At 36.0% G+C, this 18,548-nt stretch overlaps 1 protein-coding gene across 19 annotated transcripts in view; it reads right to left on the minus strand.

Moving 5' to 3' along the window:
• The window catches only part of MYO9A (myosin IXA), a 284,781-nt gene that overhangs the window by 114,410 nt on the left and 151,823 nt on the right, over positions 1–18,548 (minus strand). For 16 of the 19 annotated variants that reach the window (XM_078333528.1, XM_054240463.2, XM_078333527.1 and 13 more), the window contains 2 exons: positions 17,066–17,261; positions 6,379–6,498 (listed from right to left, as the gene is read on the minus strand). In XM_078333528.1, coding sequence (XP_078189654.1) covers positions 6,379–6,498; positions 17,066–17,261 — 316 coding nt within the window. The remainder of the gene's footprint in view (positions 1–6,378; positions 6,499–17,065; positions 17,262–18,548) is intronic. The other 3 variants (XM_078333532.1, XM_078333530.1, XM_054240461.2) reach the window with 1 other exon arrangement.

The raw sequence follows: 18,548 nt of genomic DNA on the forward strand, positions 1-18,548 counted from the left end.
GATTTGAATTCATGAAACATACGGGAAAAATATGCTTATCTTTATAAAACTGACAAACTGTTTTCTAACATGTACCAGTTGACACTGCCAAGAGACAGTATGAGAGCTCCCGTTGCTCCACATCCTTATCATCAGTTGGTATTTCAACTTCTCACATTTTAGCCACTATAGAGGGTATTAGCGTGACCTCACTGTGATTACAATTTGCATTTCCATAATGAATAACAAAACTGAACATCTTTAATGAGAATACATATAAATCTTCTTTTGTGAAAGTGTATATTCAAATCTTTTGCTCACTTGAAAACCGGCCTATTTATCTATTATTGTAAGAGTTTTTACATTTTGTTTTCAAGTCCATTATCAGGTATGAATATTACAAATTGTAACAAATACTGTTTCCGGGGCTGTGGTATGTTTTTTGTTTTCTTAACAGCAGTTAAGAAAATTAGTTTTCAAATTGGCTAACTCCGATTTGTCATTTTCCTTTTATATTCATGCTCTTAAGTCTTATCTAAGAAACTTTTGCCTGTCACAAGATGACAAAGACTTGTTTCTCAGGTTTTCTTCCATTTTAATACAAATTTAATAGTTTTGGTCCTTACAAACAACTGTATGACACATTTCAAAGTTAACTTACCTGTATGAGATAAGGATCAAAGTTCTCTTAGAACATATGGATATCCAGTTGTTCTAGTGCCATTTGTTTAAAAGACTAACTTACCCCCACTAAATTATCATGGTGCCTTAACAGAAAATCAACTGACCGTGTATGTGCAGATCTACTTCTGTACTTTGTATTTGGTTCATTAATCTCTTGATCCTTAACACCAATAGAACAATGCCATGAATATTTTAGTCTTAAAATCATATAAGTTATCCAGCTTTGTTCTATTTCAAAATTGTTTTGAAAAGTCTGGGTATCCTACATTTTTCTATAAATTTTAGATTCAGCTTGCTAATTTCTACCCAAAAAATCTGCTATTATACTTATTGGGTTGAATTCCATCTATAGATCCCTTTGAGAGAGAGCTGATATATCAAAAATACAAACAAAATAAATATATATCTCTCCATTGTATTTTTCAATTTCCCCTAGTAATATTCAAGTCTTACACATATTTGTTAAATTTATTGCCGAATATCTCGTTTATGTTAATTATCCACTGCATATTAAATTACTCTAAAACCTAACAGTTTAAAACAAGTTATCATCTCATAGAGTTTTTAGAGGAAGAAGAATTCAGGAGTGGCTTAGCTGGATGGTTCTGACTCAAGGTCTCTCACTCAACAGGTTGTATTCAAGCTAACAGCCAAGGCTGCAGTCATCGATCGCAACACTGGAATGAAAGATTCACTTCTAAGGTCACTCACATAGTTGGTGACAAGCCTCAGTTCATCGCTGCGTTTTGCCTACTAACAAATAGCATCTTGTTTCTCCAAGAGACAGTGATCTCAGAGAGGGATAGCAAGTGAAGCAGTACCCCAGAAAGAAATTGCAGTCTTTTACAGCAATCTTAAAAGTGACATACCATCACTTTTGCCATGTGCTTTGTTACACAGACCAACTCTTTTAAAATATAGGAGAGGAGTATAAGAGCTTGTGATATCTAGAAGGCTGGTTGCCATAGATGTACTGTAAATGGAATTTATAAATCATTTTCTAAGTCCTCCTGGCTAGGACATTACAATTTAATTTTCTATAATTACTTGGTATCCTGTAAAAATGTTAAACTTACTTTTGAGTTTTAAGAGCATTTTTCCCTATATAGGAAGTGTGACTCCTTCATACTTCCTGTATTAATAAATTTGTTGACTAATTCTTTTCAAGCTATGTACAATTTCTTTTTGTTGCCTTACTGTATTGCCTGTGACCTTTAGTAAATGTCAAATCTTAGTGATAAAAAGAAATGTCCTTGCCTTGCCTGTTCTTAATCCTAGGGAAAAAGTATCCAATCCTTCACTATTAAATATGAAGTTTGCTGTTGGATTTTCATGCATTTTCTTCGTAAAGTAGAGGAGACTGGTCTCTATTCCTCTAGGCTACTGTAAGTTTTAAAATAGACTGAGCATGGTACTATGACCATACTGGCCTACAAAGCCAACCTTTCTCATTCCTGGAATAAATTCCACATGGTCATCACGTATTATCTTTAATATATTGCTGAATTCAGCCAGCTGTTATTATGTTTACACCCACCATCATGAAGTTATGTTGGTCTGTAGTTTTCTTATAATGGTTCTGGTAGCAGAATAACATGAAATGATCTTGAGAGTGTTTCCTGCTCCTCTGTTTTTTGAAAGAGTTGAAGATAACTGGTAGAATACTCATTTCTTAAATAAATGCACTATTGAGCCTATCTGGGCCTGAACTTTGCGTGGGGGAAAACTTTTACTTAACAATTCAATATTGTAAAAAGATATTGCATTATTCATGTTTTCTGTATCTTCTTGAGTTGATTTTAATAACTGTTGACATTCAAGAAATTTTTTCATTTCACGTAAGTTGAATTAATTGCCGTAAATGTTCATAATCTCTTTGTCAAACTTTTGATTTATGTAGCATATGTAATTGTGTCCACTTCACTCTAGGTAATAGAAAAGCTACTGTGGAGAGAAGGCGGGAGTACCGGAAACAAAGAGAAGGAGGAAAAGCCCCAACACCTTTATGTCTTAATATTGAAGGTCATACACTGTTAATTCTGACACATTCCATTTCTTGGAAGCAAGCCACTAAGTACAGCACATGCCTTATGAAGCGGGGATCAATTTGTGGACACAATTTTAAACAACCAAAACAATGTCCGATTTTTTAAAGTCATCTTTTTAATTAAGAGAAGGCAAGAAAATATGTGTAGTCGTTTGTATTTTTATACATATATATAAGTTCTGCCTTCTTTATTCCTTCCAATAATTCATGCATGTATCAGCAAACTACAGTCCACGGCCTAAAACAAACCCACTGCCTGTTTTTGTATAACCTATGACCTATGAATGGCTTATATATTATTTAACTGAGAAGAAAAAAAAACAGTTTTGTACCATGTGAAAATTGTTTGAAATTTAAATATCAGTGTCCATAATAAAGTTTTGTTGGAACACAGCTATACTCATTTATTTATGTGCTGTCTATGGCTCCCTTCACAGACTTGAGTAGCTGCAAGAGATACCATACTGGCCTAAAAAGCCTAAAATATTTACTGTCTGCTTTCTGCAGAAAAAAATTTGCAAAAAAATTGGCCAGCCCCTACTACAGATGCAAGTTATGATTGTGGGATGATTTCCCTTGAGCCTGAAGAATTTCTATTATTATTTCCCATATAATACGTATTACTGACAAATTCTCAGACTCCGATAACCTGAAAATGCCTTTATTTCACCTTCATTTTTGAAAGATACTTTTGCTACATGATAACAGGACATTGTGGGTAACACATCACAGCAACAGTGGATACTGTTAAGTTCTCTTGAAGACTTAATTTTTCTTCTGTTGGTGAGCTTGTCTGGACCCAAACTGCAAATACAGAAAATCTGGCTCAAATTTTTTGAGGGGAGGTCGGTGGGTGGCGTGGGGCGGGGGGGAGCTTGACACATCAAACAGAATTTTTTGACACCTTTTGGCCTCCATTATTTTTACTGAGAAGCCAGGTGTTAATCATCTCATTATTCCTCTGTATTTAATATCTGTATCTTTTTCCAGGATGCTTTCATGGTTTTCTCTTTACCTTTGACATTTAGCAGTTTATCTATAATGTGCCTACGTATAGTTTTCCTTTGTATTTACCCTGCTTTGTGGTCACTGATCTTCCGGATCTGTAAGCTATTATTTGTCTGCTTGTCTGTTTTGAGACTGAGACTCTCTCTGTTGCCTAGGCTGGAGTGCAGTAGAGTGTGGTATCAGCTCACTGCCATCTCCGCCTCCCAGGTTCAAGCGATTCTTGTGCCTCAGCCACAAGAGGAGGCTGGGATTATGGGCATGCACCGCCACGTCTGGCTAAATTTTATATTTTTTAGTAGAAACAGGGTTTCACTATGGTGGGTTTTTTTTTTAACCAAATAAGGAATGTTTTCTGCCACTGTCTTCAAATAATTTTCGACCCCTTTATCTCTCATTTCCTATGGGAATCCAGTTAAGGCAGAAAAACTTCAGTTTTTCCCACGCAAGCTAAACACAGGCAGAAATTTTCCTCAGTTTTTCTAAAAAGCAGCAAACTTGCAAATCTCACCTATTATAGTTATTTCTTTCAAGGATTATCTCTTATTTGGTTTCCACTTTTTTTTTTTAATTCAGTTCCTGGGGTCTTCCCTCCATATTCACAGCAGTCAGCCAGGGATATAGACAGAGTTTATACTTTAATTTGGGTTTTAGCCCTTTAGCAGCTCTCTCAGTCCCTGGATTTTCCTCCTAAACCCAAACTGCTCTGAAAGTCTTCTAACATTATAAGCCATTATGGTCGTGGTGGTTGTAGTTTTCTGTCTCTGAAATAATGAAAGTTAGGGAACCCCTTACATAAAAAGCTACAAATTCACAATTCTTACCTTGAAAGAATAAACTTTTCCCTACTTTCTGCCTACTTCTGGTCTTTTTCCAGTGCCTTCAAAAACTCGGTTATTTAAAATTTTTTTTTCCAGGTTTTATCACTGTTACTTGTGGGAGTATTCATTCACCTCACCAATTCACCACTACCTAAAGCTGGTAGTCCCCTGTTTTTTTAAGAACAATCTTCTGAACTTGAATTAACAATTTTACTTATAATAAAATTTATAATGTGATATCTTTTTATAATTAGCATATTGCTAATACTATAGTAGAAATCAAAATAAATTACATAAAATAATGGAAGAGCTCCAATGTTCTCAAAAGTACAAATTTGTATGTCAGCACACATAAATGCACAATTTCTTCATGCAGCCTATGCTGAAATTGGTGCCCTGCTATTCAAGATCCAGTTGTCAGGCTAAGTCATGTAAAAACAAAGGAAACAAACCATTTGCAAGTATTTAAGATTTAATAGAAATTATTTTAAGCTCCCCAAAATGATTTATAGACTGTTTTAAATAATGTCCTATGTATTAAAGAACAGAATAGGAAGATGAATAACTGGAATGAGGATTTATTACATTCCTCTTAGAAACAAGAGCAATAATTAAGAATAATTTTGAAGGATGTCTTTTTTAAACGAAACACTTACCTTTGTTCTCAAACTGAGAAAATATTTTAAACACTGTTTTTCAAAATACATTACACACCTTTTTTTTAAAAAAAAAAAAAAAACCAAGACAGCAACAGGAACTGAAAAAGAATTCACAGCATCTGCTCTTAGGAATTCTACTTGTATTCTCCTTTCACTGACAACTGGATAGTAAAATTCCATGGAATTTCAACCAGAAAACTGTGAAATTAGCAAACCAAATCAACGGTAATTTACTAAAAGCTCAGAACAGATTACATAAATCCATTATATGCAAATTGCTCCGTTTTCTTTGAGTATTTTGCAAGTTCCCCTATTCTCAGAATAGCAGTGCCTCAATTGTTTTAATTTTACAACTAGCAAAAGAATCAATTTTTATGCAGAATGAGTATTAACAAATAAAAAGCAAGAAAAGAAATGGAGTCCAAGGGCATCTTTTTACACCAATTTTATAAAAAAGCAAACAAAAAAGAACATGTACCATGATTCTGTTATTCTTCCTCAAGCCAAAACATTAATATGGTGGCCTTGCTCTAAACCAGACATAGGAAAGGCTGGTTGAAGTATGGCAATCAAACAGAGTGGATTTACCAATGATACACAAAAATAACATTTGCTAATGTTGAAATCCAAGCATAAGCAAGCACAAAAATCAGCCAGATTTAGAAAGGGATATGAGAAAACTTTTTGGGAGCACCAAATATATTCATTATCTTGATGCTGGAAATAATTTCATTCTGGAGATAATTTCATGGGTGCCTACATACATCAAAACTGATCAAATTGTTCTCTTTGCATTTGGTTTTTTACTTCAATTAGACTTCAATAAAGTTTTGGGTTTTTTGCTGTTGTTTTTAATGAGCAGGGAAAAAAAGCATTGTTCTTTCCTACCCATCACTTGGCTACTTGAAAGACAATGGAAACCAATATAGCGACTGTAACCAAGCATAATTAACAACCCAATGATCACAGGCAAACAGAAAAGTAACCAAGGTTAAAAGAACAAGTATACCAGTATTTTCAAAACAAAGTACCAAAGACTCAATAGAAATATTCAAAGACTGCTGAGAGATTTATGCAGGACATGTTGCCCATGCAATCTGTATCCCACACTGGTGTAGGATGCTCCTGGTTTCCATTTCCAAATGGATACATGATAACAGTTTATTAGGATTTGTAGCCTTACTGTACTTCTCTTCCTTGCATCTCTGCAGAATCTCTAAGCTCCTCTGGTGGACTGGGTGTTGCAGAAAGCTAAAACTATCCATACTTTTCAAAATTGCACATGGCGCTGTATCATCATGTCCTTAGGAAGCAAAAAAAAAAAAAAAAAGAAGAAAACAAAAAAATGGAGAAAAGAAAAAGACATTATATAAGCCCAAACCAACAGAGAATCAAGGACAATGCTGCCAACTATTTAAGGGTATATAAAAATGTATTAAATAATAGAGGTTATATGTGAATGAACTTTCTAATTATTTTGAGAAAACTGCATAAAAATAATAGAAAAAAATAAAAGCCTTTTTCAGATATTCAAAATGTCCTTTTTGGTACTCAAAGTATTCTTAACACCACACTGAAGATTTTAAATACAAGCAAAAATTCAAAAGCAATTTGTATGATTTATTTTTTAAAAAATAGACTCATTTTTATCAGGTCTCAAATATAATCAGCATACAGTTGGCAACATTGATGGAACCCAAAAGAGAAATATACCCAGAACAATTTACTGAAAGTTAAACAATTCTTTTACAAATCCTGCAATTAACCACACTTGTAGGAATTCCAAGTGTGTCAATAATCAAGTATGAAGAAAAGCACCATAGAGCAGGAAAGCCCAGCAGCCCTTCTGTATTTACAAATTTGAAAACAAAGTTGGAGAATCTGTTATCTCATTATTACTTCTTAGGAAGGGGAGATAGGAATCAGCTACCAGTGAAAAAAATAAGAGAGCACATTCAAGTAAAGACCAAAGCCCCAGATTAGTGTTATTTAAAGGGAGTCACTTAAGCAATAAAGTGAGTGGGAGGTGAGTTCCAAAAATATTAGCAATAAAGAGTTTCCAGCTTTAGGGTAGTGGTTGTGTATCATTTATGCAGAGATCACCTCTAGAGTTAGGGCGTAACGTTCAAATTTAAGTAAGTTTGCTTTTAAAAAAACAAAGTGTATAATAATATAGAGGCAAAAAAGTTCCATTACTGCAATTAAAATTGAGATACAAGAGAACAATCTTTGGAAAAATCTCATAGCAGAATCATTTTAAAAGTTAAACAGCCTCAGACTAATTCAAAGAGGTTTGTAGAGCATATTTTAGTCTCATTCTAATTCCCTAAACTAAATACACATATATCCAGAGAATGGGCAGCCACATGTAGCAAACGAGAAGGAATCTAATAATACCATAAATCATATACACAGAACAGGCTTTTAAAAAATAAAATGAATTTGAAATATTTTTCAAAATAAAAAGTAAGCTAATAAAATACTGTATTATTTGTACAATACAAAGAGTCAACAGGTACAAAGGTTGAATGTTTCAAAAAGAGAAGTATAACTAAGCTTAACATCATTTCTTACTCAAAAGATACCTTGATAAAAACATTCTACTATCATTATAAGCAGTAATCAATCCTCCCTTGATGGATTGCTTGGAGAAAGAATTCTTAGGCATTAGACTACACTGCACTTGGTTTGGCAGTCAGCTGAAAGGGACCAGGTGAAGAAAAAACACCCAGTAAGCTCTACTCTGACTCCATTCAAATTCTAAATTTAAGAAGTTATTCCTGGCTCATGCCTGTAATCCCAACACTTTGGGAGGTCGAGGTGGGCACATAATGAGGTCAGGAGATTGAGGCCATCCTGGTTAACATGGTGAAACTCTGTCTCTAGTAAAAAACAAAAATTAGCCAGGCATTGTGGCACACACCAGTACTCCCAGCTACTGGGGAGGCTGAGTCAAGAGAATAACTTGAACCCTGGAGGCAGAGGCTGAAGTGAGTCGAGATCACGTCATTGCACTCCAGCCTGTGTGACAGAGTGAGAATCCGACTCAAAAAAAAAAAGAAGTTTTCACTAAACTATCATGTCTTTCAATAGATAATTTGATAATCTGCTAGTCAAAAATAATTCAAGAATATTATGTATTAAAGTATGCTGTATAAGAGCTCAAGATACTAAAATATACTAAGTTATTGTATAGAGTTTTAAAAAATCATTCAACATTACTACAACCACCAAACTCTATTTTCTATTCCATTGAATAAATGGTGGCATTGCCATTTGGATATGGGTATTTTTGTATCTGCGACTGCTTTGTCTCATCACCACGCCTAGATTAGTTGCTTTACCCTCTCACCTGTTCTTGCATTCTGCTTTCTATATCTTCTTTCTACAACTTTGAACATTATTTTTCAGACTGTGATATAACTTCTAAATCTTAAAGTAATATTCCTCTTGTTTGTTATATGTACCAACCCCCTGCCAAGGTGGTTTGGTTTCCTAGGATGGTTTATATTTTCAGTGGGGGTTATTTTCTATGGAGTCTCATCAACTTTTTTTTTTTTTTGAGATAGAGTCTAGCTCTGTCACCAGGCTGGAGTTTAGTGGCACAATCTTGGCTCACTGCAACCTCTGCCTCCCAGGTTCAAGCAATTCTCCTGCCTCAGCCTACCAAGTAGCTGGGACTACAGGCATGCGCCATCACGCCCTGCTAATTTTTATATTTTTAGTAGAGATGAGGTTTTACTGTTTTGGCCAGGATGGTCTCGATCTCCTGACCTCGTGATCAACCTGCCTTGGCCTCCCAAAGTGCTGGGATTACAGGCATGAACCACCATGTCTGGCTATCATCAACTCTTAAAAGAGATTTATTCAGTATTAGCTTATGCTAGTTGCAGGTCTAGTTTTGATAATCTCTTAGTTTGACATTATATGCCAAACACATAGTATAAATTCAGACCCCATACTCACATATGGTGCAGCAGATGTGGGCGATGATATTTTTTAAAGGTACCTTTCTTGGAAACTACTTCTTTGACATGTCATAATGAAAACAAAGCATGGCAGCTCACACCTGTAATCCAAGATACTTGGGAGGCTGAGCAGGGAGGATTGCTTAAGGCCATAAGTTAAAGACCAGCCTGAGTAACACAGCAAGATCTCATCTCTAAAAACAAATTAAAAAAAAGAAAAGGCCGGAGCAGTGGCTCACGCCTGTAATCCCAGCACTTTGGAAGGCCAACGTGGGCAGATCACGAGGCCAGGAGATTGAGACCATCTTGGCCAACATGGTGAAACCCTGACTCTAACTAAAAATATAAAAATTAGCTGGACATAGTGGTGCACGCCTGTAGTCCCAGCTACTTGGAAGGCTGAGGGAGGAGAACTTGTTGAACCCGGGAGGCAGAGGTTGCAGTGAGCTGAGATCGTGCCACTGCATTCCAGCCTGGCGACAGAGAGAGACTCTGTCTCAAAAGAAAAAAAATGACCAGGTGTGGTATCATGTGCCTCCTGCTGCAGTGTCTTGAAAGGCTGAAGCAGAAAGATCACATGAGCCCAGGAGTTTGAGGCTACAGTGAGCTGTGGTTGCACCACTGCATTCCAACCCAGGCAACACAGTGAAACCCCGGCTCTTTAAAAAGAAAATCTGTATATCTCTCTATATATATATCATATCATATATACATAGCACATATATATGTAGCATACTGGCATATATGCATATATACATACACACACACACACACACACACACACACACACACACATACACCACAGTCTCTGCCTCCCAGGTTCAAGCAATTCTCCTGCCTCAGCCTCCCAAGTAGCTTATATTACAGGTGTGTGCCACCACGTCCGGCTAATTTTTTACATTTAGTAGGGATGGGTTACTCCATGTTGGTCAGACTGGTCTTGAACTCCTGACCTCGGGTGATCCACCTGCCTCGGCCTCCCAAAGTGGTGGGATTACAGGTGTGAGTAACCATACCCGGGCTCTTTTCTTGTGATTTCTTGTCTGCTGGTAATACTGCCTCACAGAATTATAGAAAAAATATTCCCTCATATTATTTTTTTTTAAGAGTTTATGAAGGATTTGTGTTAATTCTTCAAGTATTTAGAAGAACTCATCAGTGAATTCACTTGTCCTTGGCTTTTCTTTGTAGAAAGTTATTACGAATTCTCTTTCTTTGTTACACGTCTATTCAAATTTTCTGTTTCTTTTGGAATAAGTTTTGGTTGTTTATGTCAAAGAATTTGTCCATTTCAACTGGGCTCTAACTTGTTGCCATATAACCATTCATACTGTTGTAATTCTTTTATACTTCCATAAATTCAGTTAACTGCCACCTTCCTTTCATTACTGAAGTTAGCAAATTGAAGTCTTCTCTATTTCTTGGTCAGTATAGCTCAAGGTCGGTCAATTTCATTTATCTTTTTAGAGAACCAACATGGTTTTGTTGTCTCTTCTTGACTTCATTTATTTCAGATCTACTCTTTATTACATCCTTCATTCCGTGTCCTTTGGATTTAGTTAATTTTTTTTTCCAGTTTCTTAAGGTAGAACATTAGCTTACTAATTTGAGATCTTTCTTCTTTTCTAAATATAGGCATTTAAAGCTATAAACTTCCCTCCAAATACTACTTTAGCTGGATCCCGTAAGTTTTGGTGTATTGTTTTTGCCTCTACTCACCTCAAAACATTTTCTAATCTTGTTGTGATTTCTTCTTCAACCCACAGGTTACCTGAAAGTATGCTGTTTAATTTCCACATACTAAGACATTTCTGTTTATTGTTTCGTTACTGCTTTCCTTTGTATTAAATAGATGTTTTCAATCAAGTGTGATGGCTCACACCTGTAATCCCAGCACTCTGGGTGGCTGAGGTGGACAGATCCTTTGAGATCAGGTGTTCAAGACCAGCCTGGCCAGCATAGTGAAACCCCGTCATTACTAAAACTACAAAAATTAGCCAGGCATGGTGGCACATGCCCGTAGTCTCAGCTACTTGGGAGGCTAAAGCAGGAAAATCACTTGAACCTGGGAGGCAGAGGTTGCAGTAAGCCAAGATTACACCACTGTACTCCAGCCTGGGCAATAGAGCAAGACTCCACCTCTAAATCAATAAATAAATAAATAAATAAGATGTTTTCTAGTATACTATTTTAATTTTCTTGTCATTTCTCTTACTATAGCATTTCTTAATTATTTTCTTAATGGGTACCAATGGAATTATAATTAACATCTGAACTTAGAGAATCTAGTCTGGATTTAAAACAACTTAATTTCAATAGTATATAAAAAACTTTCCTCCTACATAGCTCCATTCTCTCCCTACTCCTTCATGCTGTTATTATCATTCAAATTATGTCTTTGAAACTGTATGTCCATCAAGAAAGAATTATAATTATTACCTTATGCAAGTATCTTTTAATTGGAAGAAAAAAAGCATAAAAATATATTTACATACTATCTTCTTGTAATTGCCTATAATGACAGTCTTTATTTCTTCATATGCATAAGTTAGTGTCTAGTGTCCTTTCACTTCAACCACAAGAACTCCCATTAGTATTTATGGTGGGGTAAGATTGCTAGTAATAAATAGCTCAGGATTTATTTAACTGGGAATACTTTAATTTCACCATCATTTTGAAGATAGTTTTGCTGGATACAGAATTCTTGATTGGCAGTGTTTCTTTTCTTTCAGTGCTTCAAATGCCATCCTGCTACCATCTAGTCCCAGTGGTTTCTGCTTTTAAAAAAATTTACATATCAAGTTTGTAATAGGAAACCCAATGGCTTCTGACAATAAATCAGCTGTTAATCTTATTGAAAATCTTTTGTACAAGATGAGTTGCTTTTCTTTTTTTTTGAGACGCAGTTTCGCTCTTGTTACCCAGGCTGGAGTGCAATGGCACAATCTCAGCTCATCGCAACCTCCGCCTCCTGGGTTTAGGCAATTCTCCTGCCTCAGCCTCCCGAGTAGCTGGGATTACAGGCGCGCACCACCATGCCCAGCTAATTTTTTGTACTTTTAGTAGAGACGGGGTTTCACCATGTTGACCAGAATGGTCTCGATCTCTTGACCTCGTGATCCACCGACCTTGGCCTCCCAAAGTGCTGGGATTACAGGCCTGAGCCACCACGCCCGGCCGAGTTGCTTTTCTTTTGTTGCTTTCAATATTCTCTCTTTGTCTTTGGATACTTTTATTATGATGTATCTAAATTTGGATCTCTTTGAATCTACCCTCCTTGCAATTCACTGGGCTTTTTGGAGATATAGATTAATATAGTCTTTCATCAAATTTGAATAGTTTATGGCCATTATCTCTTCAAATATTGTTTCTGCTCCTTTTTCTTCTTACTTTCTGGATTCTCAGAAATTGGTATGCTTGATGATATCCAACAGGTCTCTGAGGCTCTGATCATTTTTCTTCATTCTTTTTCCTTTCTGTTCTTTTAGCTGGATAATCTCAATTATCTGTCTTCAAGTTCACTGATTTTTTCTTCTTCTGTCTGTTCAAATCTGTTTAACTCCTCTAGCCAGTATTTCATTTCAGTGATTGTATTTTTTTCCAAATTATATTGGAGGGAAGAGTTATAAAAGTAAAAAAATACATTTATATGTACTGTCATCTATATTTAACTACATATTAACATAAATATTTACACATATAAAACTTATAACATTTTATTAATATTCCCTATTTTCCCTAAGCTCCTCAGACATTGTTGCCAGCTTTAGCTCTCTGAACATATTTGAAATAGCTTAAATTCTTCATTAAGTTCAATGTCTGGCTTTCCTCAAGGATGGTTTCTACTGATTCTTTCCTTCCTGTGTACAGCTCATACTTTCTATGTTTCATAATTTTGTGTTAAACACTGGATGTTTTAAAAGATATAATGTAATTCTGGAAATTAGGTTTTCCCTCATCCCTAGGGCATGCTGTTTTTGCTGTCTCTTGTAGTTGTTTTTAAGAACAATTTTCCTGAACTAATTCTGTAAAGTTTGTATTCTTTGTCTCATGGGACCATTAAAGTCTCTGTTCAGTTAGCTTAGTGGTTATGCAATGACTGAACAGAGCTATCCCACCTGCCTAAAAACTAGTAAGTCTCCCAGGCTTTGTCAAGAGTCAATGTCTGTGAGTTGAGGCACACCTGTGACACTTGGATAGGAAGCTTATAAACTCTACCTTGGCCTTCACTTCCTGCTTGCTCAGAGCCTCCAAGTTATTCAGTAAGCAATCAGGATATCATCGGTCTTTCTTGAGAATGCACATAGACCTCAGCATGTACACAGCCCCATATATATGCACAGCTATCTAGATTCCCAGGAATATGTTGGAACTTTTCAAGGCCATTATGGAGATCTCATTCCCCAGCTTTCTCTTTTAAATATTTTGGTTAGGCTACTGGTTGTCTCAACTGTTATCTACTGCCACAGGCAGCTGTGATGTTCAACGATTTATTCTGTTTGCTTTGCACAATGCCCCTGGGGGCTAAAGGCTTTTCACCGTAGGCAAACTCCAAGTGAGGCTGAACAAATATAGTCCAGTAAGAAGGGTATTCAGGAAATTACCCAGTAGGTTGAATAATAAAAATTCTCTGGGAATGGGGCACTGAAGGAGCTCAAATCCCTTCTGTCCCCTTCAAGTGGCTGCCACACTGCTGATTGCCACCATGATTCCAGGCTGTTGGTTTTCTAGGCTACCATGGATCTGAAGAGGAAGGGATGTGAACATTACATGTTAAAATGCCACGAAGTACACTGTCTTTACTGATATTCAGTCTTTTTTCTTGTATTAACATTTCTCAGGTTACTGTGGGCCTTTGATTAATTTCCAGAGTTCTGACAAAGCTGTTTTGACAATTTTTGCCAGTTTTCTCTTTGCTGTTATGAAAAACTTTGTAGAGGTCCTTACCCCATCATTTCACTGATGTCAATCCAAAACTCTTAATTGCCATACTATACTGCCCAATGCAGAAGTAATGTATTAAAAATAGGTCCTGTTTTTGTTTTTTTAATAAAAGTCTATTTAAATCTCTTAAGTACTAGGAAGAATTGTGGAAGAGTACAGCACAGAGATTGTAGACTTATGGTAATATCCAAATCAATTTTAGTATCTGGTCATTTTTGGAAATAGATGGTCACCAGCATGCTTCTCCTACTTGCATAAACAGGAGTACATTAGAACCACATAGTCTATTGAGCAGAATGAAGAAGAGAAATAGGTTCTGTTGGAACCCTTAAAGCTCTTTATCTGCAGACACTACATAAATGGTTTCAGCTTCTCTCCTCGTAGATGAAGAAACTGAAAAAGACTTTGGACCCCCTTGTTTATTATCTTTTATCCTGACAGCACACCTAAATTACCCATCTTTGCCTAGCCTTTTTAGACTGGTTTAAATTCCTATTTAGCTATACTTTTATTTATTAATAACTCCAAAAGAACCAAATAAAGCATCATGTATGGCTCAGTTCTACCCACTGTATAATTCCCAATTAGGTTATGATTTCTGCTATATCCTCTTCACGATCTTTAAATAGTATTCTCTACTCTGGGCTTGTTCTTATTCATGAGGAGGAAATCAAAGGCAAGGTTGATGATAAAATGGAACATCTGTTCTCCATTATCCCATTGCTGACCAGACAAATCATTACCACTTCTCATTCTACCTCTCAGGAGGGCCAACATGCAGCTTCACTGAGACTACCTATTGATGTGACTCCACTAAGAACATTTTATGGTTTCCAACAGCCTGATCATCATAATACACATTTTACAATTATAATAAAATGTTCTCAAAAATAGTTGAATTACTTTTGATTTAAAGACCTTAAAATGGCATTGTGTCTCTTAATTTGAAAGTGTGTAAAAAAGAAATAACAAAAGTAAAAATTAGATTTTAATTTGATATTGTAAATTGTGCTCAGTTGGCTTGATGAAAAGAATGTCAAGGAGTTCCCTGAGGAAAGCCAGGGTTTTTCTGGTGAACACACCTGTTCACCATCAGGGTGTTTCTTGACAATTAACTTAGAGGCCACTTAAGTTTTTAATTAAGATATCATCAAAGGAAATGAAAAATTTTCTGTAATTCTGCAGGTCTACATCTTTGTTCTTCTTCAGAAGTGTTATCTTTGCCCTCTTATTCTCATCCAACATCTAGACTTGGTCACCTCACCTTTTCTGCCTTCCATGTTTTCTACTTGATCTTAATCTGTAATTCCTATTTCATCTTACTATGACTGCATAATATTTACAATCATTATAAAAATTCTCAATCTACCATTTAAAGCATTTTCACAATCTGCTAGCTTTTATTTTGCAATGATACAATGTTCCAACTTTATAATACGTTTTTATACTAAACCTACCAAAAGAGAGTAGGTAGGAAGTGGCGTGGAGAAAATAAAATGTTAGGGTGAATGCTGGCATTGACACTCATATATTGTAATATAAACAATTACTTTCAGAAACAAATCCGCTCAGGACTCAAAATGCAAACAAACCAGAGTTTTTCTTTTCCTTTATAAAAAGTAAAAATTTTAAAGTTTTTCCAAGGGGAAATTTTGGGTGGCTGGAATGCTGTGTTTCATAACCTAGGTGGTAATTTCAGGGTTGTGTTTACTTCGTGTTACCTCACCGGACTATACATTTTTGCTTTGTGTACTTCTCAAAATGCATGTTATGTTGAATACAAATTTTCAAAAAGAGTTTACTATATGGAAGCTCTGTATTAGCCAGAAGGGAAAACAAGATTAGAAAATAAGGAATCTAAAGTTTATCAAGGTAGAGAAAATACAGGTTGTTGGTTACTAACATTGCATATCATTGCCCATATTGATAATAACAGATAGGTAACAACTAACTTTCACAAATAATAGATTTTAAATGCCAAAGGAACATACAGACAATGTAAGGTAAATAAGCTTTCATAATAAATACAAGAGAAGTTTCTTCTCTTATTCAATTATGTCTTAGCAGGATACTAATCAATTTTGAGTGGTTTTCTTGATTAGAAGTTTGTCATAATAACAAGAAAGCATCTTAAAGAAAAAATAATTTCCTTCAAGCTTTTTACAAAGATAATCTCTTAGAAATCACTTTGTAAAAGGCAAAGCAGGTCTGAGATAGTCCTTTTATTTCTCTAATAAACTGTAATTATCCCTATATTTCTACGAAGACCAGTTCAAACACTTGAAAATCTAAAAAACGAAAACTAGGTTCTATTTTACATGTATTTTTAGAAATATACTCTCCCAAATATATCTATTCATCTCAAACATTTGAAAGCTAAACTTAAAGTTTTACTACTAGTGCACATCCTAAAAAGCCATGTAAGTCACTTTGAGGGTCCTGAGGACACAGGTGAGCCCTATCACATTTCTACTGAAAGACATGAATTTCAACTGCATATGTATCTTCACTATGCAGCAATGGCCTACCTAAGACTAGAGATACAGCAAACAGTAGGTCAAGAGTGCTTATGAAGTTGCCCTCCCACAGAATGTGAGATGAGAGATTTTATGATTGAAGGGGGAGGCACGCAGAAAAAGTATCCTGCTTTATCCATTTCTGAATTTCAAAGTAAAAATCCATGAACTAAGTTAAGAGTAAAGGAAAAGAAACTGAACATTTTAAGAACAGATGCTCTCATTTTATCCTCATATTAAAGGCAGTATAACTCTCTTTTACAGAAAAGAAAAACTGTTCATATTCACAAATGAGTTAAGAGATGATACCAGATTGACTACGGAAGCAGGATTTGTCCCCGAGAATCTCGGAGCAAGAATTCTACTCCTTTTTGTGGAGAAGTAGAAAGCCAAAAAAAATTAAAAGATGAAGCATGGTAGAATACTAATAACTACCACTTACCAATTTTTCTGTGAATGTGTCTTTTCCCAGCTTCCCTGAAAGCAACCATGGCTCTGAAAAAAGCTCGGAGAATTGCCCATCGGAAAACAGCTACAGGATCAATTCCAATCATCCCAGAAATAAATGCATTCTTGCTGCTTCTCAGAAGAGCTACAATGTCTGGGCGCATATGATCTGTATTTTTTTCCCGGAAATCCTACACGAAAAAAGTACCAGTGTTATTTACAGAAAAAAAAAAAAACTATTAAAAACAAGATGATGGGTGATGACATAGTTTGGATGCTTGTCCCTCCAAGTATCATGTTGAAATGTGATTCCCCCACGGCGGTAGGACCTGGTAGGAGGTGTTTGGGTCATGGAGGCAGATTCCTCATAAACAACTTGGTGCTCTCCTCAAATAATGAGTGAGTTTTCACTGTGATTTCACCAAAATCTGGTTACTTAAAAGTAGCACTCCCATTTCTCCATCTTTTGTTCCCTCTCTCATTTTCTCTTCTCGCCATATGACACATGTGCTTCCACTTCTCCTTCTGCCACAAGTAAAAGCTCTCTGAGGCTTCACCAGAAGTCAGGTAGGTATCAGTGCTCTGCTTCCTGTACAGCCTGAAGAATCATGAGCCAATTAAACCTCTTTTCTTTATAAGTTGCCCAGCCTTAGGTGTTTCTTTATAGCAACATGAGAACAGACTAACACAAGTGACATGTTTTAACAGTAATTGAACGAGACAGAAGAAATGTCTGTTCCAGCTAGCTAACTGGACCAGGTATCTTCTATAAGGTCCCATCCAATCCTAAAACTATTGATTTCTATAATACATGTAAATTAGAAGAAGTATTCTATAATTTTATAGCAGCCTGTTAAACTCTGGTCAGGAACAGCCTCTCCAAAGGTGTACCACATACAATAATAGGAGAGCTGAATAACAAAAAGGAGCCAGAGATTAGACAACTGGGAAGAGCAAGCAAGTGTAACACCTACAATCTACAGGTGATGATAAGCGGGACAAGGTAGGAGAAAAGCAATAAAAACCATGGGCTGGAACACTGGGGACAAGGAGAGAGTAGTTGAAGATTAGATAAATAGGCTACTTAGACTCTGTAAGCTTCAGTTGTTTGTTCAGATTTTATTCAAGTATGAAGGAAAGCCCTGGAAAGGTAATGGCATGAGCTAACTGGTGTCGTATACATTGATTCCTGCATAGGAAATGTATTATCCAAAGAAAGAATAGGAAAAAGGAGCCTCGGTATTAAACCAGATAAGAACTGCTGGTGACTTGGACTTGGTAAGTTCTAATAGCAGAAATGAAAAATAGCTGTATTTGCAACATGTAAAGGCAAAACGCCTGCTGATGAATTAGGGTGTGATGAGAGAATGAGGAAATCAGGTTAACACTTATATTCTGGGGTTGGTACTCAGTGGATGGAGATGCCATAAACTGGCAAGGAGAAGACTAGAGAAAGAAAAGGTTTGAGGATAAGAAAT

This window comes from Callithrix jacchus, chromosome 8, assembly GCF_049354715.1.
Source record: "Callithrix jacchus isolate 240 chromosome 8, calJac240_pri, whole genome shotgun sequence".
In the NCBI taxonomy this organism is placed as follows: Eukaryota; Metazoa; Chordata; class Mammalia; order Primates; family Cebidae; genus Callithrix; species Callithrix jacchus.